The sequence below is a fragment of the Heterocephalus glaber genome, unplaced genomic scaffold, assembly GCF_053883595.1.
Source record: "Heterocephalus glaber isolate CG9 unplaced genomic scaffold, H.glaber_assembly_v1.0 deba00001687, whole genome shotgun sequence".
NCBI lineage: Eukaryota > Metazoa > Chordata > Mammalia > Rodentia > Bathyergidae > Heterocephalus > Heterocephalus glaber.
In genome coordinates this window covers 23,316,235-23,343,831 of record NW_028258412.1, presented here as the reverse complement: position 1 = coordinate 23,343,831, position 27,597 = coordinate 23,316,235, and the positions used below count along the sequence as shown (strand labels likewise).

Below are 27,597 nucleotides of genomic sequence, written 5' to 3'. Positions count from 1 at the left end.
TGATAAAAACTGCAACAAAATCACAAATTTAAAAGCACTCAATTAACTACCTCCAGTATTTTGTGATACATTTGATGAAAAAAATACAAATTATTTGGCAAATGAACAAATTTTAGATCACAAAAGCTAATAAGACCAATCTTTTCTTTTCCCACTTCCCATTCTACCAAGCACTTTCGCATGGTATCACTGTGGAGGAGACACAGTAGGTATTAGCGCCCTTTACAGAAACTGAGGGTGGGAGCGACTAAGTGTCCTCCTCAAGGTCACAGGACTTGTAAGCATACAATATAACTAACCCTGGGAGGAGTAGAAGTTCCCACACGTAAATTCTTAACCAAAGAGAACTTCCATCATAAACACCTGATCTCTGTAATTATACAGACTTCTACTCCTTTATCTGATCAGAGAACCACCACTGCCCAGCAAACCTGTTTTAATGTTAAAACTTAAATTGTCATCAATCTGGGAAATGGCTAAACTGCAGTTACCCAAACTAGGCAACAGAATGCAGCCGTTCTTAAAAATGAATTAAAGCACTATATGCTAAAACTGAAGGAGTACTAGTTGGCTAGTACTTGTTAAAATAGTCCAAGATGGTAAAGTACCTTATAAAAGTATTTTAACACACCACACTCACGAAATTCCTCGGAGATAGGCTGACAGCCGAAAGACTTTCACCACCTCTGTGGTGCATTCGTATTTACAAAGAAAAGTCAAGCTCTACGAATGTTACGTTAATTTTTAAGTGTTCAATTAATCTGTAGATTGAACAAGGTCATTTTTCTGCTCTGAAAAGGTATGCAGCTACAAAGGAAAAACACCCTCTAGAAAAAGGAGACAAAATACACTAAAAGAGTTCAATCTTGTTAAAACAATTAACTGTTTAAGTGTCACAAAACGTTCCTTAAAGAAAGCAACAGCTTGAGGTTTTTTTTTCAATAGCGGGTCTCCTTTGTTGCATGCAACAAGACAGCCAATAAGCAAAACTATCAACTCGAGCTGTGCGCAGAGCAGGCTCCTCCTCGAGATCGAGTTGTTGGGAGTTGGACAAGAAAGGTCTCACAAAGGAGCTGAGTTCTGAGGGAAAGGAGAAATGATTTGGCACAGATACGGGCCGCTAATCTGGAAGAGAAGACATCTAGGGGCGTCTACTGAATTAATCAGAGGAGAGAACAACAAGGAAACTGCAGTCAAGTCCCGGGGAGGAGAGAATGCCCCTGGCTGGCAGTGCGGGAGCTCGCCCGCCGGCCAGTTTACCTGGGAGCGCCCGGCCCTGGTGGTCAAACAATGGAAGCGTCCAGCGGCAGCAGCCCTGTGCGCGGGGCGCGCGGATCGGCACTCATCACCTGGGCAGGATGCTCGGCGGCCTCCGCCCCGACGAATGCGCTGGAAAACACACACAGCGCCCGCTGCAGCGGCGGCCCGCAGCTCTCCGGCGCCGGGCCCGCGGCGCGGCCCTCACCGCCCTCCCGGGACCCGCCTGGAACGGCTCCAAGGGCGGCCACCAGCCCCGGGGTCGTCGCGTTCCCCTTTCCCTGCGCTCCGACAACAATGGACCGGCCCGGGCCCGGCGCCCACGACCTCCGCCCGGCATCGCCCCGCGCGCTGCCACCGCGGCCTCGCGCCGCCGCCATCCGCGCCCCCCGTGCCCCGCGCCGGCGCTGCGGGCCCGCGGGCTCCCGAGGCGGGGGGCGGCTGGGTGCTCGGCCTGGGCCCGCCCGGGGGGCGGCGCTGACCTTCGTCCCCGCGATCCCCGAGGGCCGCCGCGGCTCGAGGCCCGCCCGGAGTGATGGGTTGTTTTCCTTTTCTTTACCCCGCTCCCCCGCCCCCATCCAGGAAGGAAAACACAGAGACTCCGACTCGGCCGAGGAACTCACTCCAAATGCGGGGTGCGAGCGCCCCAGGCCGCGGGCTCCGCACGCCCACCCGCCCTCTCCTCCGGGAACACCTCACAGGTGCGCCTCTGAGCCGCGCGCGCGCGCTCCGCACACCCAGACGCCTCTGGGGGACAGCGCGCGTGCGCACGCACGAGGCCGGAGCGCCCCGGGGATGAAGAGGGAGGGTGTAGCGCACCGGCCGCACGCATGCGCATCGCGCCGTCCAGGTCCCGCCCCCACCGCCGACGCGCGAGCGCTCCCGCTCGCCTCCCCTAACTCCCCCGCCCTCCGCCCGCGTTACCCGGGGCAACCGCAGTGCGGCCGCACCTGGGCGGTGCGCCTGCGTCCCACCCGCCGGGCCCTCCCCAGTATTGCGTAGTCGTCCCCGCCCCGCCACATTTGGGGTCGTCGGGGCGTCGCCCTCTTCCCGCGGAGGGAGAGGGAGCTTCGATCGGCTCCTCCGCCCCTCCCCGCACATACAGACCCGCCGCCGCGCCGGCGCCGCTCCCGCCCGCGGGGTCAGCGCCGCCGGCTCCCAGCGTGCACCGCGGCGGGCGCTCGCAGGGAGCCGGGGAGATGCGCCGGGCGGGCGGCGCCCACTGACCTGGCTCGGCCCCCGCCCATGGGCCGCGGGCCCCTCCCGCCGCCCGCCCGCCCGGAGGACCGCGCCGAGCCGCGAGCCGTCTGAGGGACCGGACCGCCGGGCCGCAGGTGAGGCGGGGCCCGAGCGCGCGCGTCCAGCCCCGTTCGCCTGGCGGCCCGGAGGGGACCGGAGCTCGCGTACCAGCTCCCGAATGAGCGCTGCGCTCTGCAGGAAGGGTTCCGGCTGGGAGTGCGGGCTGGGGGGAGCCAGGGGTCCCCTCGCGGAGACGACCTGGGACGAGGGGAGGGAAGGACGCCCGGCGGGGTGCGGCGTGGGGGAGGCGAGGCCGCGGGCGGGACGCGGTGGGGAGCCGCATTGCAGGTGCGGGAGCCGGGCCTGGCCGCCCGTCCGGGCGCTGCGGGAGGAGGCGTCCGGGTGCGCGGCGCCTGCCCTCTGCCGCCCTGCGGGCGAGGCACCTCCCCGACGAGCTGCACGCCCCTGCGACCTGGTACCCCTCTGTGTAAGTCTTCGGTCTACCCTGCCCCTCTCCGAAGCTTGGAAGTGGGCTCGAGTTTTACCCACGTTAAAGGTTCGCTGGTGATCCCTGAAACGGAGAGTATTACACAAATGCTCCGAGCTCCGGGCTTGGCCGCGGAGCTGCCGTCCCCTACAGTGAGTTACTCTAGTTTCTCTAACTTGCGTTTTCATGCTGACGTGGTTTGTTTAATTTCAAGCTTTGGTATCTTGAGCAATGCGATCGAGTCCACTAATGAAAGTTGAGGGGCCCTGAGAGAAAATACAACCGCGCTCTGGAAGCTAGGTGGCAGTTGTCGGTTTTATAACAAAATACCAATTCCCAGGCTGTAATACTAGATTGCGCATCTCCAGAAACCTGTAAGAGTGTTAAAGCTGGAATCACCGTTCAAAAACTGTTACGTTTGAAACTGAAAGAATACTGCTACTTTATTCAATGAATTTTTTTTCTTTCCTTTTTTTTTTTTTTTTTTGCACTTAGGGGTTTTCCTGTATTTTCTCGACATTTAGTTGTAAAGGGAAAAAATGCACTTAATTGACTTTTACTTCCAAAAATGTTCTGAAATTCATGTATTTGGTTTGCCTGTTCACCCAAATGGCTGAATATTCCAAATATGTTTGAAAGAAGGCTTCAAGACTCGTGATTCTTTATATACATGTGTGCAATATGCATACACATTACTGAAACAACCTTAGTTTTTATTGCTTCTCTGGAGCACGTTGTAATTGATAAATGTAGTTTCTAGTTTAGGTGGATGTGCATTTTAACGTACAGGACAGTTATTTGTGTTCACCAAACTTTTACTGTAACACATTAAAATGTATCAGTCTAACAATTAGTTTTTTCAGGAATTAGGTAATTTTATTGCGGAATCTTTTTAAGAAGTAAATGAACTCTTTTACTCACAAAGATCGTTCATTTGGGGTTCTTAACTCTTCATCTATCGTAAGTTGGAAAATTGATTTTAACATCAGTACCTAGCTGAGATGCTTTTGCAGCAGTACCAATATTACAGTCGATCTTGATGCTTTTAAGAAATCCTTATAAAGCATTTTCTTGTATTTCTGGCAGAACACATGGATCTTCTTCTATCTAGAACAAGGTCAGTCATAAGGAGATCCTGATGCTTAGTGGGCACACGTGTTTATTAATGAAGATTGTTTGTCTCTGCTGATTTGCATCTCTTCAAGGGTAGTGGCTGAGGCCTGCTTGTGCCTCCCCCACGGAGGGCGCAGTAGATGTTTGAGGCAGAGGGGAGGAGGTCAGGACTAGCTTGGTGACACCAGTTTTCCCATCTCCAGCTTTTACATTGAATTCTGCAGGAAAGTTTGGACAGGGAAGTGAATATATCCTAATGGTCTTTGTACATTGAAAGGCATGTTGTGCAGCAAAGAGGTTTATTTGAGTGATTCTGGAGTACAGAAGAGGACACATCATACTTATAAGGAGACATTCCCGTTGATATAAATGCAGAAGTTGTTCAGGATTAGAACTTCCACAGTGGAAAGAAGGGACTGCTCCAGGAGAGGAGGGGGCAAATAGGCTTATTCCCCACTCAGCATGAGTCTTCCTTGGAGGTGTCACAGAGTGCCACAGGGCGGTTTCAAGGCGGTGCCCACAGCGATGGAACTGGGTGGCAACTCCATTCAAGGACTTGTGCCTTTCCCTTCTTGCACTGTGGTTCTTTTTTCTTGTGCGGGCTTCTACAGTTGTGGGCACAGTGACAACCCTAGACACCTGCGTGAAGCCTCAGAAGATTTGTACCAGGTCAGCTGCCTGCTATCAGAGAAGACTGTAGCCCTGCCTTGCCTTAGTTCGGGGCCTTCTGGGTAATAAAGCATTCTTACATTCAACGCATGGTCTTAGGGCTCTTTGTAAAAATGTAAGTGTTTTTCTGTTTCTTCCTTTGGTTTTTATTTTCTACAGTAAACGTTTAATCAACAGGAAAATCATTTTTTCTGGGCAGGCAAGCAGAAGGTTAGGTGGTTTTGTTTTTTTAAAAGGAGATCTTTTTCAAAATGAGATGATGCCAGTCTTTTGAGTCACCAAGCTGTGTAGGAGCATAGTTTTTTCTTACTGAAAATAATTTCTAAAAGATACTGATTAAAAGATGATTCTTGTGCTTGCTCTGCATTTTAGTTTGTTTATTTCATTACTCAAACATGACTCAAGTGTCATAGCAAGAGTCCAGTCATCCCCACCCACAGTAAGGTGCATTGAGGCTTTTTTCAGTGTGTCTGCATGCTTTTTAAGTGCATGTTGGCAGCCGAAAGTAAAACAAAGCTAAGAAATAGGATCACAGTGAACTGAAAAGATTAGGTGAATGGGAGCTTTGTGTTTGAAGAAAAAAAATGGACATTCTGCATTCTAGGCCAATCTTGGGAATGGTAGATTTGTCAACAGTAGGAGTAATGATAGGGCCACTGCATGTCAGTCTCAGTGCGTGTGTAAAGTGAGTCCATGGGGTGAGGACTTGGCCCTGGCGAGGATGCAGAGCAGTTTCTGGTGAGCACAGACCTTATACACAGGACTGAAGTAGAGCAAGGTGCCAGTGAGGCCAGTGGAGTTTGCTGCCTGGCCTCTCCAATTTAGGAGGGAGTTAAAGCGAAAAACAATCTGTATAAATGTATATGTGTACTTAATTGCTTTTGTTTTGAGAGGATCTTGCTATGTAGTTCAGGCTGGCCTTGGATTCACCATATAACCCAAGCTAACCTTGAACTCCTGATCCTCCTGCCTCAGCCTCCCAAGTGCTGGGATTACAGCCATGCACCACCATGCTGGGCTTAAAGCATTTTTTTTTTTTTTTTTGCCACAGGGATCGAATTCAGGACCTTGCCACCTGCAAGGTAGGCAGCGGCACCACTGAGCTAAATCCCTGGTCCAAGCACTTTTTAAAACAGTTCCTCTCTTTTGTTTTTCAGCAGATTTTTTTCTCATGCTTTTGTGCCTGCCGCCCATCAACTGAATTTAGATGCGATAAGTTGACTGATCCCAAAGTTTGTTGGATCAAGAAATACATAATTTGTATAGTAGGCATGAAGGGAAAAGAGACAAAATCAAGCTTTTCTGGCCAACCAAAAAGTAAAAGAAAACGTTAGGAAGTATGTATTCCTTCAGGGGAAAAAAAATCACAGATGCCACTTTAAATATAATTACTGGGACAACAAATGATCGAGTAAAGCAGCCTTTTGAGAGGGTAAAGGTTACATTGAAAACTTCTCTGAAAGCATCGCGTGGTTATCACAGACGTCTGTGTTCATCCGAAAGCCATGTGTATCTCTGTGCACATCTCTACCCTACAGAGTCATCTTTTGTGATATTCCCCACTTAGCACTGTATCAGAAATGACGTTAGAAAGGGAGGTGGGCTCCTCCCCTGCGGCTGTGCCGGGGGAGGGAATAAGCTTTCTCCTTGATGCTGAATGTCTTCACTCTGGTAAGTTCTCAGGACTGAGCATCGGAAAGCCCTTGGTCAGCACCAAAGACAGGAGTGGGCGGCATGCGCGACACTGGGGTGCTAACTGGCTGTGAGGTGCACAGCGCTTGCTTCTACATATTTTCTCTTTGTCGCCTCTTTGGCAGATGCGGAATATTAAATTTGGATCTGCATGAGATCCACTGTCCTTTGCTCTTCAGATTCCTTTCTGATCTAAGTGCATCTCTGCCTTTCTTGTGCGCTGTGCGGATAGGTGAACTTATGAGGCACCCTTTTAAGCCCATTTTCTTAGGTAACGTGGCTCAGGCCTGAGCCTCTACCTATAAGTTCTAATTGCTTGCATCGTTACAGTACTGTGCCGCACATGAGCCCTAGAAATGGGTGGCCTTACACTGAAAGGGATGTAGAATCTGCGTAGAAGCCCTGGTTTCCCAAGAGCAAGTTCTGTCTGTCATGCGGAGTATCCTGGGACTCTGTATTTTTCCGATGGCTCCTACCCTGTTTTCTCAAATGTCCTGAAAGTTGAAGGAGGCTTTTTTTGAAGCTGTACCTCTCTAGCCATCACACATGCAAGGTACCCGTGTTATTTCTCCCTCTGTAGCTCTTGGCATGTGAGGGCAGATTTACTTTTTACAAATATCTAGGTCTTGCATATTGAGAACATTAATGCTTTAGTTTTATGTGCCCAAAGACGAGAATATAGCAGAGGTTGCTGGGTGTCTCCTGACCTTCTCAAGGAGGGTCAGGCTCTGAGAGCGAGTTGTCTTTCTGTGTGCCCACGTCCATGTGACCAGACCACAGAGTCCAGTGATGGAGCGGCAGTTTCTAGCCATTAGAGCCCCACACACCGGCCTGCCCTGTCACGCTCAGGAAGGAGAGGAGCCCTTTTGGTGGGGACACAGGACACGCAGCCCTTCTCACCTCTGCACAGTTGGGATAGCTTTCAAGTGGGAAATCATTTTCCACCAAGAAAATGATCAGGTCAGTTACGACCGAAAGAGTTTTATCTGTCTGCTATGGCTGGGGTATCAGCCCCAGTGCAGAGAAGACTGGGGCCAAGCCCTGTGGATTGAGGACAAAGGCGGCAGTTTCCAGAAGAGGCAGTGGGCCAGGAGCTGGGCCTTAGGGCCAGGTCAGGAGCTGTCCAGAGGCACTCAGGGTCTCATCCGTAGTGGCAGAATGGAACTCAGCATCTGATGGCCACTGACTCTGTAGGGCGTCACATTCAACTCTGCCCCTCAGCAGGCCGTGGTCGGAGCCTTTCCAAGTGCCCAGGTGCCTCTAGGACCTTCCTGTGCAGGTGTCAGGTGACGTTGAAGTGCCAGTGGGAAGGAGATGAGCTGGCCCTGTGCCTTAGAGAAATACAGCTTCTCCAGAAGTTAGGCAGCAGGCGGGGCAGGTGTCTTCCTTCCACAGGAGGAAGTGGGAGCCCTTTGCAGGAACTGCAGCGCGCACCTAGTCACACAGGCTTTTTGCATGCGGGGATGAAGTGCATTGAGACCCTCCGTCCGTGCCTTCCTGGAATAGAACACAGGTCTGTCTTGTATGTCTGTGTTCTACCATTGGAGGAGTAACCGGAAGTCTCACGAGCCTGCTCAGCTCTTAGGTGAAAGTTGCAGACTGGCTTGTTGAAACACAAGTACCCACTATAAGCGAGGATTCCAGCCACTTGCATTTCTGCAGAATCCTGGCCAGGTTATTTCTCAGTCCCTTTAGAAATCTCACTACCTTGCAGATCAGTGAAGGCCTTGATGAATGTGTAGGGCTTTACTGCTTTATTTACAACTTCATACGCTGAATCCAGAAGTAAAATATTTTAGAAGTCTTGGCAGTCATGTGTCAGCATTTGCACGTAAAATTACTAAACTGTTAACATGAAAACCAGTTTTCTTCCTTGAATAAAACTAATCTGAATATATTTACAGACATCCCCCATAGAGAAGCTGCTTTCTTTGTCTCTGGTTTCTTCCCACAGTGTGAGCCAGACTGGTAGGGTGACTCATACTGTGCTGTTGAGCTACTCTGGAAACTTGGGGGCACACAAACCTGTCTGATTGTCCCTCACATCCCTGCTCATGTGTGCCGTGCCCCAGGACACAGCAAGATGGGAAGTTATGTACTTTGGAGCGACAGAGGGGCTGTCTCAGGAATCCCAAGGATGCTTTGGTTTCAGACTCCGTGTCAGTCTTCAGAGGCGGCATGGAGCCTGACCTGGGGCAATGGCCACACAGGACAGAGCCGCCACCAGGGGCAGGTCAGCCTGAGAAGGACGACTGGCCATAGAGAGCTTTGAGCTTGTTCAGCAAAGGAAATAGATCTCCCAAACCGCCCCAATGTGGACAGCAGAGGCCCGGCAGAATCTGGGATCCCTGGAAGAGCAGGCAGTCCCCACTGGCTGCACAGTGGCCCTTGATCAGGAATGGTCAGGAGAAGCAGATCGTGTGCCCCGCAGGGCAGCACACTTTGTCTTCCGATAGTACAGCAACTGCGTTGAGTAAGCTTGCCGCCCAAAGACCAGTTTCCTTTTCTGGGAGCGAGTAGTCTTTTCTCAATTCTGCAGTCTTCACTCATTTCCTTTTCCTGGCACATGTATACATCCACACACAGTCACTCCAGTGATCTCTTTCATGCCAGTGTATTATGTAGACCTTGAAATTTGTAGTTTTAAAATAGTGTCACACGTCAGGTGTTCATAAATACATTGACTGCTTTTACCATCTTCAAAGCAAGTGTTCAGGAAGATGCAGCACATGGTCTGTAGGAATTGGCTGATGATGGGGTTTGCATTTTCCATTCGAATTTTAATTTCTTTACAAGCCTTTCTGTGAACACACATTATTAACTAAGTACCACAGTATTCTACTGGTCCATGAGGAATTAGGAATTTCAGAAAACAAAATTTATCTTAAGTACTAATGCAGTTGTTGACATTAAGTGTTGGCAGTGAAATATAGCACCTTAAAACTTAGCTAATGGAGGAACTGGATAGGTGGCCATAATCTGTAATATTGTCTGAGATTTTAAAAACAAATGATAACGGATACCAAGTTTCTCACGGTACCACTGGCCCTGGTTGTGTTTCCTTGCTTGGATTTACTTTAAAATAATAGCACAGTGTGGCCAGGGATTTAGCTCAGTGGTTCTGCCACCTGGCTCTCAAGCTCAAGATCTAGAGTTTGATCCCCAGTACCAAAAAAAAAAAATACATCATAATAATAATAATAATAATAATAATAATAGCACAGGGAGTCAACTGATCTGTAAGGCAATTTCGTTCAGCCTTTGTGAAAACAGCTGACTTCTTCCTATGAATCAGTACCACTGTGCTGTCTCCCACCCGAGTGCCAGGGCAGGGGCGGATGCTTGCTGCCTTCTGAGCTGCTTGGCTCCAGGATGCCCACAGAAACCCACTTCTTTATGGAGCGATGGACGGTGGGGCTGCCCCAGGACCCATCCCACAGCAGCACCCGAGGGTTTGCCCGTAGAGCACTTGGGCATCTGCTCCATCCGAGGAGCCTGTTCTTAGTTCAGAAGGCGGTTTCTTTTTTCAAGTAGCTTTTCAACTGTACCTTTTAGCTTTACTTGTGCACCGGATTTTATAACCTGAACAGTGTTTCTACTTTGGAAGAGCTTTTCCAGGTAGGAAATGATTTTAAGACTTACTAGCTCAGCACCAATTTAACTTCTCCATTATATGTGTGCAAATTACAAAGTTTAAATTATGACTCTTTTTGTAAAAATGGTTTCCTGGAGACCATGAGGCCTGTGCTTTGATTTCTCCCAGCCTGAAAAGTTCTTTTTAGAGTGCTAGTACGTGTAAAATATTAGGGGTTTGGGCATAATTTCAGAGGACCCTTTAAAATCCTCATAAGCCTTATGTAATCAGTAATAGCCCTAGAAGCTGAAACCCCCTTGCATTTGAGAAATGTTCTAGCCTTCAAACAGTGTTTCCTGGCTACTTGGTGCTCTCTCCCGGGGAAACTGCGCATGGGTTGACTTCAGCAGCAACCCAAGTCCTTGAGAGATTCCATCCTTATGAGCGCAGCTAGAGTCCCTGTCTGGAGTTCTGTAATTCTCTCGAGCACACCCATCCACTTCTCAGTATTGATACGGGAAAAGCAAATCCACCAAAAATGAGAAGGAGGTGTTTATGTCCACAGGCAATTTGGAGGTTAATTGTCCCTTTTCTTGCAAGGAAAGGCCTGAGCTCTGCTGCAGCATCAGTACACAGGGAGGCCACGCTGCCTGCACCCCTGCCTTGCCAGGGATTCAGGGTGCAGAAACGACCTTCCCCTGGCAGTCCGCTTCTCCTAGTCTGCTAGCGCTGATAAAGGGAGGAGGCCGCACACTCCAGGCCTTGTCCCTCCAGCCAGCTCCACATCCCCAGGGAGCAGAATAAACCTTGAGTCAGAAGGAGAAAGCGGCTTCCCACAAGGCAGGCTGACCCTCACCCAGGCCTTCCCAGCTGCAGCACAGCTGGCCTTTGGGCTGGGCACACACTGCTGTGGGCATCCTCCGCATCAGAGGCTGTTAGCAGCATCCCAGCCTCCACTCAGTAGTTGCCAGCAGCGCCCCTCTCCAGCTGTAACAACCCCAAAGGGCTCCAGACATTGCCAGGGATCACCGGGAGGGGGACAGTCAACTCTAGTGAGAGCCAGTCTGTGGGCTGTAGTTTGATGAAACTCTCAAAATAGTGTTCATCAGGAGGGTGGAATTCTCCTTGGTCTTCCTTAATTTTCACCACTTATAATTGTCTCAAATTAGCAAACCTACATGCTAATCCCATCTAGTCTTTGGATTAAAGAGAGCAACCGAATCTTTTTAAAAAATTTTATTGGTACATTTTAGGTATACAATATAATGACACTCATCTTTGGAAATGTGCACCTTTACATGATCTCTCTTGGTTATTTTTCCCCCATTCCCTTGCCCTCCCTTCAACCCCTCCATCCCTCCCTATTTACAAAGACTTTGTTTCCATTTTTTCATTTTCTCATATTAATTCCATTCCCTTCTTTCCTTCCCCCTACCCCTCCCACTTCCCTTTCCCCTTTGCCCCTTTTCTTCCTATTTCACAGTATCTATTGTACCTTTTAGTCCTTATTTACACTTTCAGTTTCTCACACTACAGAAACTATTCTGTATTTACACATGTGTGTCCTATTTATTTCACTTAAGAGTGTCACCTCAATGTGCATCCATTTAGCTATAAATGTGTCTAATTTCTCATTTTTTATGGCTGAGTACTCCATTTTATTTAAAAACCACATTTTCTTTATCCAGTCTCCAGTTGATGGGCAATTGGGCTGCTTCCAAGTTTTAGCTATTACAAATTGTGCTGCTATGAACATGGGTGCACATATATCACTGTGGTATGGTTCTTTTAATTCTTTGGGGAAGATACCCAGCAGGGGAATAGCTGGGTCAAATGGGACTTCCAGTCCTAGTTCTTTGAGGTATCTCCATACTGGTTTCCACAGTGGTTGCACCAGTCTACACTCCCACCAGCAGTGGAGCGGTGTTCCTCTTTCCCCAAAGCCCCGCCAGCATTTGTTATTGGTTGATTTTAGCAGCCATTCTTTCTGGGGTGAGGTGGAATCTCAGTGTTGTTTTCATCTGCATTTCTTCGAATGACCAGTGATGTTGAACATTTTTTCATATGTTTATTTGCTATTTCCACTTCTTTGAGAAATGTCTGTTTATTTCAGATGCCCAGTTTTGGGTCTTTAAATTTGAGAGGTCTGGCTTTTTTAAGTTCTTTATAGGTTCTAGATACTAGACCTTTGTCTGAGGGACCTCTGGTGAAGATTTTTTTCCCACATTGTGGGTTGTCCTTTCACACTGTTGGTGGTTCCTCTTGCTGTGCAGAAGCTTTTTAATAAGAAGAGATCCCAATTGTTGATTGTTTGTGCTAGTTTACAGGCAACTGAGGTTTTGTTCATAAAATCTTTTCCTATATCAATGTCTTCAAGAGTTATACCTAACCTCTGTTCTAGCCGGTTCAGTGTTACAGTTTTAATATTTAGATCTTTAATCCATTTCAATTTTAGTTTAGTGCATGGTGAAAGATATAGGTCTAGTTTTAATCTTTGGCAAGTTGAAACCCAATTTTTCCAGCACCATTTATTAAAGAGGCTGTCTTTCCTCCAGTGAGGATGTTTGGCTCCTTTGTCAAAGATGAGGTGGCTGAATTTGTCTGGAGTTGTTTCTGCATCTTCTCATCGGTTCCACTGGTCCTCAGATCTGTTTCTTTGCCAGTACCATGCTGTTTTTATCACAGTAGCTTTGTAGTATAGTTTCAAGTTGGGGGGGGGTGGTACCCCCCCCCCATGTCTCTGTTGCCTAGAATTGCTTTTGCTATTCTGGGTCTCTTCTTGTTTCAAATGAATTTTTGGATTGTTTTCTCAAGGTCTGTGAAGTATGCTGCTGGAATTTCAATTGGGATTGCATTGAATCTATATAGCAATTTTGGAAGTATGGCCATTTTCACTATCTTGATCCTTCCTGCCCAGAAGCAAGGAATGTCTTTCCATTTCCTGATATCATCTTCAATCTCTCTTTTCAGAGTGCTGTAGTGTTCAGAGAAGAGGTCTTTGATTTCTTTTGTTAGGTTGATTCCTAGGTATTTCAGTTTTTTGGATGCTATTGTGAAAGGTATTGTTTCCCTAATTTCTCTCAGTGAGTCTGTTGTTCATGTAAAGGAAAGCTATTGATTTTTGTGTTTTGACCTCGTATCCAGTTACTTTACTGAATTTGGTTATTAAGTCTAGAAGACTTTTGGGGGAGTTCTTGGGGTCTTCTATATAGCGTATCATCATCTGCAAATAATGACAATTTGACTTCATTTCCTTTTATTATTTATTTTATTCTTTATTCCTTTTATTTCTTTCTCTTGTCTAATTGCTGTGGCTAATGTTTCCAAAACTATATTGAACAGGAGCCGTGATAGTGGACATCCTTGTGTTGTTTCTGATTTTAGTGTTAAGGATTTCAGTTTTTGACCATTTAGTATGATATTGGCTATTGGTTTTTCATAGATGGCTTTTATCAGATTGAGGTAGAGACCATATATTCCAATTTTTTGTAGGGTTTTTATCATAAATGCATGTTGGATTTTGTCGAATGCTTTTTCTGTATCTATTGAGATGATCATATGCTTTTTGTCCTTGGCTCTATTGAGATAGTGTATTACATTTATTGATTTGCGTATGTTGATTCATCCCTGCATCTCTGGGATGAATCCCACTTGGTCAGGGTGTATCATCTTCTTGATGATCTTCTGCATTCTATTTTGCCAGTATCTTGGATTTTTGCATCTGTGTTCATTAGTGAGATTGGCCTGTAGTTCTCTTTTTCGGTTGGGTCTTTCTCTGCTTTGGGGATCAAGGTGATGCTTGCTTCCAGGAATGAAACCGAATCTTGCATCAGCCCCAAAGCAATGACTGTGGAGATGGTCTGAGCCAAGTAATAATAATAGCTTATGTAAGTGTGTTCCAAGTGGGGAGAGTCAGACTGCTGGCACTGGCCAGCTCCTCACCATCCCCAAGTGGAGATTCACACAAGGAGTCCCAGCCTCCGCTCCCCATTATTTGGCTACCCAGATAACGAGTTGCAGCACCAGCTGTTGGTCTAAGTAGGTAAAGATTCAAACCACAGTATGGAAGGAATTGGTCAGCATGTACTTTTGTTTTGCTCTTCTGTTTGAAGAGCATAACCCCAGGCCTCTCTTCCAGCCAGCCAGGAACCCCTTAAAATTTCAGTATCTTCAAGTGAGGGATGCTATGTTAAATTATGCTGTGAAGACAGTAAATCACCAAGTGAGGCAGCCAATTATGAAAGCAAACTTACTGAAGTTAAAAGTTCCATTTTAAAGGATTCTACAACCATCTCTAAAGGCCAGGTGTCTTAAGGTACTCACTTGGTAATAACAACAGAGCTGTATGCTTTTGCACAAGTGTCCAAATGGAATAGCAAGTAAGGTTGGAGTTCTTCAGCAGAACTGGCTTCCTAACCTGCAGTAGCATCTGCTTTTCTACAGCTTCAGGAGAAAACAAACAATTTCTCTTATTCTGAGATGTTTTTTCACAAACAGTACCCTCAAAACTAAGCACTGGAATTATATTAGCACACACACACCCCCAAAGGAAAAAAAACACCCTAGACATAAGAAGGTTACAACTCAAAATATGCAGAAAGGAAAGGGCAGGAGAACTTGAAGAAATGGAATCTGGGGCTGAAATGAAAAAGCCAGAAGATAAGGCAGAGCTAAGGTCTCTAGACTTGCCTCCTGCTAGACCCAGAGGGCCCTGTGCGGAAAGGTGAACTGCTGCGACACACCTACCTCTGCCTCCCTGTGTCTTAAAGATAAACTCTAAAAGCAGCACCTGCCTGCACCTCCCTAGCCCTGTGCTATGTTATGCTTTTCTAAAATTCTGCCTACTCCCCTGCCCTGCCTGAAGAGCAAGATAAAAATGCAAACAGACTTCAAATCAGGGCTCTGACGCTGGAAGGGGCTTCCCCTGGACCCTGGCTGCTGGATACGCCTGCCTTCCTTCAGTGCCGCTCTCGTTGGTGTGCTGGCCTCTGAGTGCCATAACAGGGTGAACCGTGTTCCACCCGAAGCGCAGGATTATGCATGTTTGCAAGCAAGGGCGGGCAGGCTCCTTCCCTCCAGCAGGGAGGGACCTCAGCTCTGCAGCACGAGTACTTTGGGAGAGTCCCACCTGCTGTTCCCTAGCAGCAGCTTTAGAGACGTAGTCTCCCTGGAAGTGTGTTTGCTGATGTGTAGAATAGGAGTAGTTATCGCTGCCCCTTAGAATGTTACACAGGACGGCGCATGCCTCAGCTGTCGGTAGGAGGCGACTGATTGTACTTTTTGCTCTACAGCTTGGGGAGCTGTGGCCACTGCCTCCTCTCCTCGGCATCCAGCTCCATCCCCTCCAGACTAAACCCCCCTCCCTGGGAATTTCTCCTCAATTTGTGAAAACCCAGCTTTTCCCCGTGTCCTACCTCTGCCACCTCAGCTTCCTGAGCAGCTTCCAGTGTGCACCTTCGGCCTAACACTGCATGTGTTTCTGACCTCAGTGTCCCTGCCCTCTAGAATGTGCTTTTCCTGTCAGATAGTTCACGGTCTCTTTCTGCTGAGCGCGCACCCACGTTTACCTCACCACAAGGGCCTTCTCCTGTGCACACTCTGCATCGCCATCCCTTGCTCTTGTCCCAGCCTCTCCACAGTTAGACCTTTGTCCTTATTACCTCCTGGTACCTGGCAACACTTCAGGCACCAGGAATGCTGTGATACTTGAGACCCAGCCCCTGCCCTCGGGATTCACTCCATCTGGAGCTGGCGACAGGCAGGTCCGTGAGAGAGCCGTGGTGCCGTCGTGAGCGTGCCTCCACGGTCCCCCTCCCCTGCCTCATGTACTGCTGTGTGTACCTGTTGAGGATTCATGTTTTCTTCATACCTCAGCGGCCGAGTCTCCTATCCCCACGCGATTGGAAGCATGGGGCTGGGAACACAGTGGGCACTTGGGAACCACCTGTCGGCTGCTCTCCAATCTGGAGCTCACCATGAGGAGGTGGCTCAGTTGCGCCCCCATGCAGTAGGCCTTGTGAGCATCAAGAGAAACATTTACAGACAAAGCCCATGATGGTGTTGGCTCCTGCTGATCTCTATAACCTCTTGGTGCCATGAGTGGTTGCCCACTTTAGGAGTCACAGAGCAGTGCATTTTTTATTTGGACAGTTCTGAAAAGGAACTTCCTTTTGAGTCAAATAAAATCAGCTTTATGGAAAACGGCGCTGTCCTTGTTTTTCTCATTTCATCACAGACCAGGAAAAGCATCATCAAAGCTTAGCACAGGCATTTCCTGAGTTTCTGAGCCTCTACACCACTGATGAGTTCATGAAGTGTGAGCTGAGCCCTTCCCTTGCAGGTGCATTGGCCACACCTCAGGTTAGCTGCTGCTGCTGCACAGACATGGCCAGCACTGAGAATCTGCCCAGGTGTCTGTAGGCTGGAGCCAGCGAGATACTGTATGTCACAGACCCTGCACAAGATCCAGAGCGAGCCATGGTTTCCTTCCCACAGAAGGGAAACTTCAACTTTTAAGTGGCTTGATGACTCTTTAGCCATTCCCCACCAACCTCAGTGGCCAAAGGCATGTGCAAAGTAGCCATCCCTCCTCCCTCCTGCCTGTGCCAGTCAGAGCGCTGTTCCCAGGCCCTCACCCTCGGGGTGGGCAGGATACACTGGCCTGGGGGCGGGAGGGGTGTGGCCCAGACGCTGTGTGAGCTCAGCCCTCACTTCAGGGGGCAGGCTCAGGTAACTGGAGGCATTCATTACTCTAAGTGCTGGGGAAATAGCAGGGCGCAAGACAGACAAGCCTTGTTTTCGTAGAATTGGCACGCTAGTTCGGTAAGAAAGACAAATGACCTAATTTTAGACCGTGATAAACACGGAGGATGTAAAATGGCGCATTGTGACGTGCGAGATTCCAGCAGTGCAGAGTGAGATGGCCCCACAGGGTCCATGGGGCGCGTCCCAGGCAGATGTGAAACTGCATGGGCTTTGTCCACCTTGGAGTAGGGCAGCTACGCAGAGGTTGCACAGTGAGCAAGAGCCAGAAGTCAGTGTGGCTGTCAAGATGCCCACCCCACCATGTTGCTGCAGCTCCCAGATAGTGCAGACCACAGACCTGCAGGTCCACTCAGCCAGACCAGAACCCACGGGCACATCACCCCACAGGAAGAGTTTGTCATTGGATGTTTGAGATTCGGCTGTTTAAGATTCATTACATTCCTACCAAAAACGTAGCCCTGTGTTAGCACCTCTCCCCGCTTCCAAAGGGAAGAACTCCAGAGCTCCAGGAAAACACCAGGCTCGTGTGCTCCCAATAAAGCAACCATCCAAGCTTTCTGCTTCAGTTTCCCCTACAGCGGTAAAGAGATAAAAAGCACAGCTTTCTAGAGCTGCCTGGAGACTTAAAAGACAGGCATGGGCGGCACTGGGCACTGTGCTGGTGCGGAAAGCACTCGGCGAGGGTGACAAGTGTGACCAGCTTGACAGCAGCATGGCCGCTGTGCTCCGTGGCCAAGCATGGACTCTGCGTTCCAGAAGGCACAGAAACAACCAGAACTGGCCGTTTCGGGGGAGGCAGCTCGACCTTAGGGTTCCAACCGCCATAAGTTGGGAATTGGAGAACGGCACTCCCACTCCGGGAGAACGAGAGGCAGAGAAGGTGCAGGCCTCGGGAATCAGATTTGCATTTAGCTCTCCTACTTGTAGGTACTCCGTAAATGTGGGGAGTTCTTTTTCAGGAACTAAGATTCTGAGCCTGGGAGCCTGACACAGTAGTAGCCATTGTTGCTAATTCATGACCTTCAGCTTCTTGTGATTAAACACTGCCCTTACACAATTTCTTGTCCAGATGGCCTAGGCCCAGAGGCCGTGTTAGGGTAGAAGTACTGGTTATCTCAGCTTTTCAGGGCAGTGAGCACTTTACCTTAAGAGGCAGGCGTCTCGGGCATGCTCATAGCAACCGCTGCACCCGGACGGACGCTGCTTCTCCTGAGCACTGGTTTTCCGAAAACCAGCCCAGAAAGTGGCTTCCCTGTGTGACCTGAGGTGACCACCCTGCCCCTTCTGAATACCGGAGGAAAAGCCAACTCAAAGGCTCCTGACTGACTAATCGGCGTACCCAGAATTGGATCAACCAGGAAGTGGCCCAGCCTAAGAATCTTGAAGTCCAAATGGAAAACCTGCACACTCTAACCCCAAATTGCTAAGCTCCCACAGCGTGGGTACATTGGGTGCTCATTAGTAAAAGTGCCTGAGTCCAAGTGGGCCCTGAAAGGTTGTTCCACAACCAAGGATTGTAATCAATCCCACGGTGGAAGCAAGAGGTCAAATAAAAGGGAAATGAGCCAAAGGCAGTTCTGTGTACAAGTGGAAAAAGTGACAAAAGCACGAATGGAAAGCAGTGAGCTTTAACACAATAGGGAGCCCCAGGGATTAGAAGGTGCTGGGAGGCACCCCATTCTTTCAAGTCCCAGGGGGTATGGGAAATGTTTCCTTTCTCCGGTTTCTTCCCCTCCTTCCAGTGCTGATCTATAATCGATGGACTACAGTGTCCAGCCTCATTTGTTCTTCGCTCAGTTTCATTTATTTCTCCTGGGGTAGTGTATCAATGCCTCATTTAAGTAAGATGGCCCAAAGTTGGTAGCAGAGACCAGCCCTAAGATAAGCTGCCCAGCACCTCAGCCCGTGTGGTTCTGGCACCTACCTCTCACCCAGGTCTCGGTGTGGCCCGCGTGTTAGTGCCAGCCCTTCCTGATGGACATACATGGCGGAGTGTTTCTTCTCCCCTGGAACTTCATGCACAGAACACTCCAGACTTGGAATCTAAGCGCGAGCCCGGGAGTTCTTTGCTCCCTGATAGAACAAAGGGCGACTGAGCAGAAGGAACACCGCAGAGTCAGTGCGCGAGGTCACCAGCCAGTGGGCCTTGGTCACTCCCCACAGCACAGCAGGCTCATGGGCAGGAAACTCAAGCGGTGACTTCGGCCTGTGGGGCCATCACCGGGGGGAAAGTCAAAGGGTCACTTAAGTGGCCCTAAGTGGCCATGCTGAAGCATCCACAGGAAGTCCTAGGAAATGAAGACTTACGGACATGGTAAACGGTAAAAAAGAGAAAGTCCTCTTTCCCTGTCTAAGGAAACCACTGACTGCTTTACTTTTTCTGAGAAAGTATGGCTGAGTGTATGGTGTATACATTTAGTGCGTAGAGCCATCCACTTCTGTGCACCGAAATGATAGAGCTTGGGTTAATGAATACTTTCCTGTCCTTAAAACCCATGCTGTAATTAGGCATGCCTGCATTGGTTAAGTCGGATGAAGGGTTTGTGTGTTTGGCAAGCCACATAGAGAGATTTTTAAAGCAAATGGATGCATCTTCTTGGCCTAGGAACTACACTTGAGGCGGTGATCAAGCACTAAGACCTGAGAAGTAGTTCCTCGTTCGTCAGAGACAGTTTGGCATTTGGGGTCATTATAACTTATCAACCAGTAGACAGCTAAAATCCGCAGTGATCAGGGACGGAAACCCTTGTTAGGCCTCGTTAAGGCCTACTTTCCCTTCCATTTAGGGAAAATGTCACGTAGAATTATTTGTATGCTGACTTGTGAGATTCAGGTTCCTAAACTATCATTTCAGGGTCATCCTGGCCAAGAGTTCTGGGTGACATCTCTGCCAGTGCACATGTCAGCTGCAGCTTAGGGGACAACGTTAATCGGGTGCTCCTCGAGAGAGCTGCCCAGGGAGGGCAGGAGGAGGAAGCAGGGAGAGCAGGAAGGGCCTGGCCTGCACCTCCTCCTCCCAGGAGCCTCTTGGCCAGGAGAGGTCTCTGGGACAGTGCTGGGCTGTCTGTCCCGGCAGCAGACACCTGCCCGCCCAGCCCTGAGGTCAGGAGATGGGGTGCGGGTGGGTGCTCTGCCCCTGAGGTGGGGTCTGCATGGGGTGCTGTTGCCCCTGCCTTAGGTAACTTGTTTCCCTGAGACCCAGGACGCCCTGCAGGCACCAGTGAGGGAGGGAGCTCAGCAGCCTCAGGCCAGCACGCACTAGGGCATTCGCCCTCAGAGGGGCCAAGCCCTTATCGCTGTGCAGACTCTGTGGTTTTAAATGGAAGGCAAATGGAAACTCTTAGAGTATGAGATAATGGGAGCGCAGGTTAATAAATCCATCATGCAGGCCCCAGGGGCTGCAGGCTTCCCAGACTTCGGCAGATCCTGTTTCTGTGTCTCATCACCATCTCCCTAATCACATCTGTTACAACCTTAATGTCGGGCTGTGTGTTCTCAGGAGGAAATGGCCATCAGTGTCGAAGGAATGTGGGCGGGCCTTGTATTCAGTGATGGATAATGTCAGAGGACCACTACAACCTGTAAGGCAGGGAACGGGAGGTATCAGTGGTCGTCACTGGCACATTCTGTGGAGCTTGGGGACTCCAAATTGCTGCAACTGTAAAACTGCTTCCTCATTGATTCTTGATTCTGGTAAACTAATCAGAATTCTGGCAATCCAAGATTATCCTGGAATATAGTATGAAAACACATTACCACTTTGTTAGTGGGTATTTATTATCTTTTTGGAGAGAAACTACTTCATGATTTCTTCTGACTGTACAGTATATGTTCATCATTAAAGAAGCTTTAGGGCTGCGCAAGTGCAAGGACCCGGGTTCAATCCCTGATACCAAAAAAAAAAAAAAAAAGACGCTTTAGGGATGACCAAAATACATAGAAGGTATAAGAAATAAAAGTCATTCATTAGTCCACTATACAGAGAGAAATGCTTTTTGCATTTCGGTGTATATTTGCTAGATTTTGTCCGTGTGCGTGTGTGTACTTACATATGTGTGTGTGATGTTATATACACAGCTTTTAACACACTTTTAAACTTCGCCTGTCATAGACGTAGTTCCCGATGGATAGACAGTTCTCTGTTATTGTTAATATTGCGCAGTTTAGGGCCTGGGATTTAGCTCCGTGGTTTCACTGCCTGCTGCGCAAGCACAAGGACCCAAGTTCGATCCCTGGTACCAAAAAACAAAAACAATTTGATTGCAATATTGCACGGTTTAGCTGTGCCCTGCTGAACTAACCTCTTCCGGACGGGTAGTCAGACCGCTTAGGGTGGTGAGTGTCTTGTAAAACTGTAAGATTTGTGTGAGTGTTGCCTGTTTCTCCTGGAGCTTACCTCCGTTCGCTTTTAGAGACAGACCGGTTATAAGATGCCGCCTCCTGGCCAGAGAAGAGGGGCCCCCCCGGAACCTCTCCACACCAAGCTGCCGCCTTTGGGTGAGTCCCCACTCGGGTCCTTTGCCGCTGTGCCCCAGGAAGCTGGGCACCCTGCTGGGTGTTCCGGAGAGAAAGGCAAGGCCGACTCCCGCCCCGAGAACCTGCCGAGCCAGAAGGTGGTAGAACGCTGGTGCACGCACACACCGATTCCCAGGGCCAAAGATGATTACTAAATGGGACCTTTTTTTTTTTTTTGCCTCTTTGAAAAACAGTTGCACCTTTTGCTTTCAACACTTTTTGCTTCCACATTAAAATGATGTTCACTTTTTTTACCAAAATATTTCTGGAGTCATTGTAGAATGTTTACCCATCCTTGAAAAGTTATAGCCCTAACTTTGTGAGATTTTCAAATCACTTACTAGTTAAATTTCTAAAATACGTGCACAAGTAGGAACAGGAGTGACCTATGATTTAAAACAGTGTATTTATCCAGGATATTAGAAGTTAGAATAACATCAGTGTCATTTTCAGACACGGCAAGGATCCTTTCTACAAGGAGGTGTTCAGGATTCAAAGCCGATGGCCTAATTAGCTGTGGGCCATTTCTAGCCCCTCCTGGAGTCCCCTCGATGTTTCCAAGGAAGAAGTAGGTTTTACCTTGCCCTGCCTGGCTTCTCTGTTCACTTCCCTGAATGTCTCCTGAAAACCCAGGCTACCGTCAGCCAGAAGGTGCTTCTGTGGCTTTTATATTTCCCTCTTGGAGGTATCTGGAATCTCTTTGCTAGCTCATTCCCACACATAGATGATGCTCAAGAAATAACTGGTAGGACCGAGTGAACACCAGGAAGTGTATTTATCGAAGTGCTGAGCAAGAGCTGTAGGAAGTAATAAACTAATACACATGAAGTCCTTACTCTGTGCCGGGCACCAGGCCGGGATACCCAGTACATCAAGCAGCCCTGTGACGTGGCCATCAACATGATTGAGGTTCAGCCTAAGTGAGTTTCAGCCTCACCCGAGCACAGGCCACCGTCTTGCAAGTTTGTCCACTCTGTCTTCTTTTGTTCCATTGTGTTAAACAGACCATTAGGCCTCTGTTGATCCTCCTTTCTTCTCTTTTCTTCCTCCTTTGATCCTTTGGGACAGGGTTCTCAGCGGTCGGTCACCCACACCGGCCTCAAACCTGCCATCGTCCCGCCTCACCGTGCTGAGTGCTGGATTGCGAGTGAGTGTGCACCACTCCACCCGGCTGGACCTTGCCCTCTTAGTCCCGACACAGGTCGCTGGGAGCCTATGCGCAGCTTCCTTCCACCCTCTGTGTTCTCCAGTTCCTCGCGAGCGATCGTTCACTTGGGAAACCAGCTCCCAGCTCCCAGCTCAGACTCATCGTTGTCATTCTCCTCCTCCTCCTCCTCCTCCTCCTCCTCCTCCTCCTCCCACATTTCACCCCACAATCGCCACCTCTGTCCCGGGCCATCTTCCCTTTTCTTGATGGCAGCACCCAAGCTGTAGGACACCGGAGCAGTACAGAAAGTTCCGCAGAGCCCGAAGAGGTTCCCAAGCCCCAGTGCTGAGATGCCTCGGGCTGTGAAGGCCAGGGACCCTGGGGGAGTGGGACCAGGTCTGCAGAAAGCAGACTCCAGCTCCCTGCCAGGGAGAGAGAACCGAAGCAAATGGGTTCTGATTTATTCACAACTACAGGCTAAAATAGCTCGCTGTAACTCATCCACGGCACCACCTGAGTGCTGGCGTGCTGCCTTCAGAGTCTAAAATTATTACCCTATTTCCACACCAGCTTTGTGTTCACCTAAAACGTGGCTCTGCTTTGGGTAGTCCAGAAACGGAGGAAGCTCCATTGCTAAGGGCCAGGACACGTTCCCACTGAAAACATTCCTTCTCTTTCAGTCTGAGAAGTGTAGGTGCTTTCAAATGCCACGATGGCTTGTTGAGAAATTATGGGATGAGGTCATGTCCCAATCAATGCTGTTGCAGTGCTTTTGATTAATGCAGTGTAATTCTGGCTGAGCTCTCCACTCAGTACCATTATGAAGAAGGATAAAATTATCTGAAGCACATACGTAATGCACCAGCTGAGATGTGAGGGAAGAATGGAAGTTCATCGGGGAAGTTCATCGGCAGAGGGCGGCGGGGTGTGCCTGCCAAGAGCAGCCGCAGAGGGACCAAGGGCCTGTGCTGGAGGGGTGTGGAGATGCCAGGGTTCGGACAGCCGTGCTAGGAGTGCAGAGCCCACAAAGCAGCCCTGGGGTGAGGCCAGGCAGGGCCCACAGGGTGTGGGCCTGGGCACTCAGGTGAGGGATGCATTGCGCAAAAGTGTTCTCACGTGGACGGGTGTGAGGTGGGAGTGTGCACACGGGAGGCTGAAGGAAAGGCGTGTTCTGAAAAGCGGGAAGATGAGCCACCTTGGTTCCTCATACTGGAACACTAGCACAGTGTCTGGCAGCTGGTGGCCCAGCCTAGCCCTGCTTCCACCCAGCACTGCCTAACCCTGACTCAGCCTGGGGGCGGGGGGTGCCCTGGCCCTGGACCGCCACCTGCAGGGGTTGGGGCGAGGACACATGTGCCGACTGGGACTCACTCCTCCTCCTCAGGCTGGCCTTGGCCCACAGCCCCACCAGCACCCAGCCTCCCGGAAGTCTGCGGGGACTGAAGGCCGGGTGGCTGCAGGCCTCTGTGTCATCTCGTTTCCTGTTTTGGGGTCCCGCTTCCCTGCGGCAGTGCTATTTCAGGGCCTCATGCTTGACTGGGGAGCGCAGCCCTTCCCTCTGGGGCCAAGATGCACTGTGTTCACCTGCCTTCTGCAGCCGAAGAGTGCAGATCTGGGTGTACAGTGTGGGCAGCATCTGAGTCCCACTGGCTCCCATGTGGGGAGTGGAGGCAGGAGGCGAGAGAGGAGGAGGCAAGCTTCTCTGCCGTGGTCAGGTGTGGGGAGGCTGGCACAGGTGGGACAGGCCAGAATGAATGGATTTGAAAACTGGTTTCAAAGAGCCACCAAGATGTCCTGTGCCAGGCCTGGCACCAGCAATGGGCAGGACCAGGTGACACGCAGGCAGCGCTGGGGCTGGAGTGGGGATGGCGCTTGATCAGGGCCAGCCCTAGGTCCAAGCCGGCTGTCACTCCACAGCTACTGGGACACGCCTAAGACACGCCCAGGAGAGACCTGGGCCCTCGCAGTGTCCTGCAGCTCCTCCTCCTCCTCCTCCTCCTCCTCCTGGATCTGACCAGCCAGGTGCCACCAGAGGTGCCGAGCCGTGCAGCCTGGCCCGGGCACGAGATTCTCTGCATGCCCTTAGTGGGTGCTTCCTTGTCTGGGGACTCTCAGGGGACTTTGGGATGCAGCACCCTGCTGAGTTAGGTGGCGTGTGGACTTGGAATCGGGTCCTGGGTTTGAATCTCCACTCTGCACAGATCGCTGTTATCTGCGTCCGGTAACTTCCCCCCCTGGCCCCAGTACTGGCTGCACCTGGCAGGTGTGCCAGGGCTGGTGCTGGTGAGCGCTGAGGCCTGGGGCACGAAGGTGCTTCAGGCCTGGGCTCAGCTTTGCTGGGGCCATGGAAAGGAGCCAGAGCCCCCAGGCCTCCCCTCCAGCTCCTCCATCAGCTCCATCCGTCCTCCGCACACCCCAAGCCCTGCCTCCTGCCCTCATGACCAGGGACAGTGACCGGGTTTGTGCCTCCTGCAGGTCACCTGGATGTCAGCATGGCAACCACAACCCTGGAGAACCAGCTGCTCAGCGCACAGAAGAGCCTCCTGTTTCTGCAGCGGGAGCACGCCAGCACGCTCAAGGGGCTGCATGCTGAGATCCGGCGGCTGCAGCAGCACTGCGCAGGTGCGGGGACAGTGGCCAAGTGGGGTCAGCCGCAGAGCCAGCCGGCCATGGTGGTGCACGCCTGTGATCCCAGCATTTGGAGAGGCTGAGGCAGGAAGATTGAAAGTTCCAGCCCAGCCTAGGCAATTTAGCAACTTAGCAAGGTCCTGTTCTCAAAATTTTAACAAGGCTGGGGATGTAGCACAGTGCAGGGCCTTGAGTCCAATCCCCAGGACCACAAACAAAGCGAGACAAGCTAGGAGCCAGGCCTGCTCCCCACACCGCCACCTGTGCCACCCCATCCTCTCCTGGGCCCGGCCAGCCCCTCACCCGCACCGCTGAACAGAACGCACTGAGTGAAAAGCTGCAAAGCCTTTGCTCGAGGTGCTGGGACGTAAAGACTGAAGCCGAGTGCAGTTTGGATGCAGCCTGTGGACCGAGGAGCGAGTGCTCAGATGCCCGCAAGGTCGGGCTGTGTGGGCTGGGGAAGGGGCCTCCCAAGCCCCTGTCCGCTGTGTCCTCACTGGCGTGCTCTGCCGGCCCTGCGCGCTCAGAGCTGAGGAAGGTTTTGAAGGACACTGTGATGGCATTAATGTGTGAACTTTCTTTTTAGATTTAACATATGAGCTGATACTCAAGAGTTCGGAACAGCCAGGTAAGAATTTCTCCCCAGAGCTGAGGGGGAAAGAAATGGCTTTCTCTTGAGAGGCATGGCAGGTGCTGTCCTTGGCCCTGGCTGCGCTCCTGGAAGCAATCCCGGTTGGCTGGGGCTCTCTCGGAGAGGACAAGAGGGAAGCGGGGCCTGCGGGGATCCATGACACCCGGGGATGAGGGACTGCTTCCCTCACGTCGGCACGTCTTAGGGGGCTATCCCAAGCTCGCCGGGAGTCTCAGGTTTTCCTACAATTAATACGCATCCCTCTGCAGTGAAGAAAGAAACCCTTCTTACCCAGAACAAGGAGCCCCAGAGCAGAGAGGGCTCTCGGGGAGCCCTAAGGGTGTGGGCCCCAGGGCATCAGCAGAGGAGACAGGGCCGCCCACCTGCCCGTCACGGGTGCCGCTCCCTGCGCAGGCGGGACTCCGACGAGCGAGCGTTAGTCTGCCTCTTCCTAACCGGGCTTGGAGGTGGCCTCAGAACCACGTGTTTGTGCCTCTGTCCCTGTCTTTACCCCTTTCAGAGTCTGTTGGGGTTCTGAGATACTTTTGGGTTTTGGTTTTGGCCCAGCCCCGGAAGGCCCGTGGAGGTCGGTGTGGCCACACCCTTCTAGGGCGGCCGGCTGTGAGCCCCACTGCCGCCACCCCTCACCCCTCACCCGGCCCACTCGCCCCTGCAGGAGATGGGGCCTCCAGAAGTGCAGAGCTCAAGAGGCGCTGCTCGGAGCTGGAGGCCCAGCTGCAGGCCAAGGAGGGGGAGAACAGCGAGCTGCTGCGCAGGCTGGAGCAGAAGAACGCCATGGTCGCCGTGCTGGAGAACACCGTCAGGGAGCGGGAGAAGAAGTACCTGGAGGAGCTCAAGCTGAAGACCCACAAGCTGAGCCTGCTGTCGGCCGAGCTGGAGCAGCGCGCCAGCACCGTGGCCTACCTCGCCTCGCAGCTGCACGCCGCCAAGAAGAAGCTGCTGAGCTCCGGCGGCGCCTCGGACGCCAGCCCGGCCGGCAGCCCCGCGCTGGCCAGCTACAAGCCGGCTCCGCCCAGGGACAAGCTGCCCGAGACGCCGCGCCGCCGCATGAAGAAGAGCCTGTCGGCCCCGCTGCACCCCGAGCTCGAGGAGGTCTTCAGACTCGGGGCCGAGAGCCGCAAGCTGCTGCTGCGCGAGCCGGTGGATGCCATGCCCGACCCCACGCCGTTCCTGCTGGCCCGCGAGTCGGCAGAGGTCCAGCTCGTCAAGGAGCGGCCGCTCGTCATCCCGCCCATCGCCTCGGACCGCGGCGCCGGCGCCGGCGAGAAGCCACAGAAGGCGCACGTAGGCTTGGCCCACCGCACCCGCCACGCCAGCCCGCCGCAGGCGCAGGCGCAGCTCGAGGTGGAGACGCTGGTGGTGGACCAGGTGAACGGGGCCCGGGGAGTGCGGAAGCACCCAGGGACGGACAGAACTGTGTGACCCGCGGGCACTCGCCCGGCCTCATGCCCGTGCATGCCACGTTGTTCTCGGACCTGCTCTTCCTGCCCACACCAAGACACGAGCACCCGCCGCGCCGCGCAACACGTGTTTGTGACACCGGCCAAGCCCGCGCCGACCGCGACCGCCTGCTTCCAGTCCCGCCTGTGCGAGCTCAGCGCGCGAAGTTCCCCACAGCAGAGAGCCCAGCCCACGAGGAGCAGGGCAGCAGTTCCCTGGCTCCCCGCCCCCGTTCACAGGGCAGCCTGCACGGAGCACCCCGCGCCTCCCGAGCCCTCCCAGGGCGGCGCCACCTGTGTCTCGGGACCTCAGTGAGGTGCGCTTCTCCTCAGCACCCCAGCCTGAACGTGTCTCCGAGGGTTTTGTTAGTTTCATCCAAAATGTTCAAGATCCCAACAAACTTTTATTTTCTAACCCTG

General features: G+C 51.2%; 2 protein-coding genes across 14 annotated transcripts in view; one reads left to right on the top strand and one right to left on the bottom strand.

Moving 5' to 3' along the window:
* Znf664 (zinc finger protein 664) overlaps positions 1–2,046 on the bottom strand; it is a 43,788-nt gene extending 41,742 nt beyond the window's left edge. For 4 of the 9 annotated variants that reach the window (XM_087198042.1, XM_087198041.1, XM_013071839.3 and 1 more), the window contains exons 1-2: positions 1,881–2,039; positions 1,261–1,389 (exon numbers count right to left, since the gene is read on the bottom strand). The gene's annotated coding sequence lies outside the window, so the exon portion shown is untranslated. Of the gene's footprint in view, positions 1–1,260; positions 1,390–1,739; positions 1,759–1,880 lie in introns of those variants that run through there. The other 5 variants (XM_013071842.3, XM_013071847.3, XM_013071840.3 and 2 more) reach the window with 4 other exon arrangements.
* A 120-nt stretch (positions 2,047–2,166) lies between these two features.
* Positions 2,167–27,597, top strand: Ccdc92 (coiled-coil domain containing 92). Of its 5 annotated transcripts, none has more exons than XM_021257631.2 (5): positions 2,441–2,591; positions 21,209–21,293; positions 24,934–25,080; positions 25,673–25,714; positions 26,394–27,597. In XM_021257631.2, exons 2-5 carry the CDS (start codon positions 21,227–21,229, stop codon positions 27,158–27,160), a joined length of 1,023 nt encoding a protein of 340 aa, XP_021113290.2. In that variant the 5' UTR covers positions 2,441–2,591; positions 21,209–21,226; the 3' UTR covers positions 27,161–27,597. The 5 variants fall into 5 exon arrangements, with proteins under 5 accessions (XP_004844023.2, XP_021113290.2, XP_021113289.2 ...); XM_021257630.2 differs by lacking the exon at positions 2,441–2,591 and adding an exon at positions 15,182–19,110; XM_004843965.4 differs by lacking the exon at positions 2,441–2,591 and adding an exon at positions 15,183–19,117.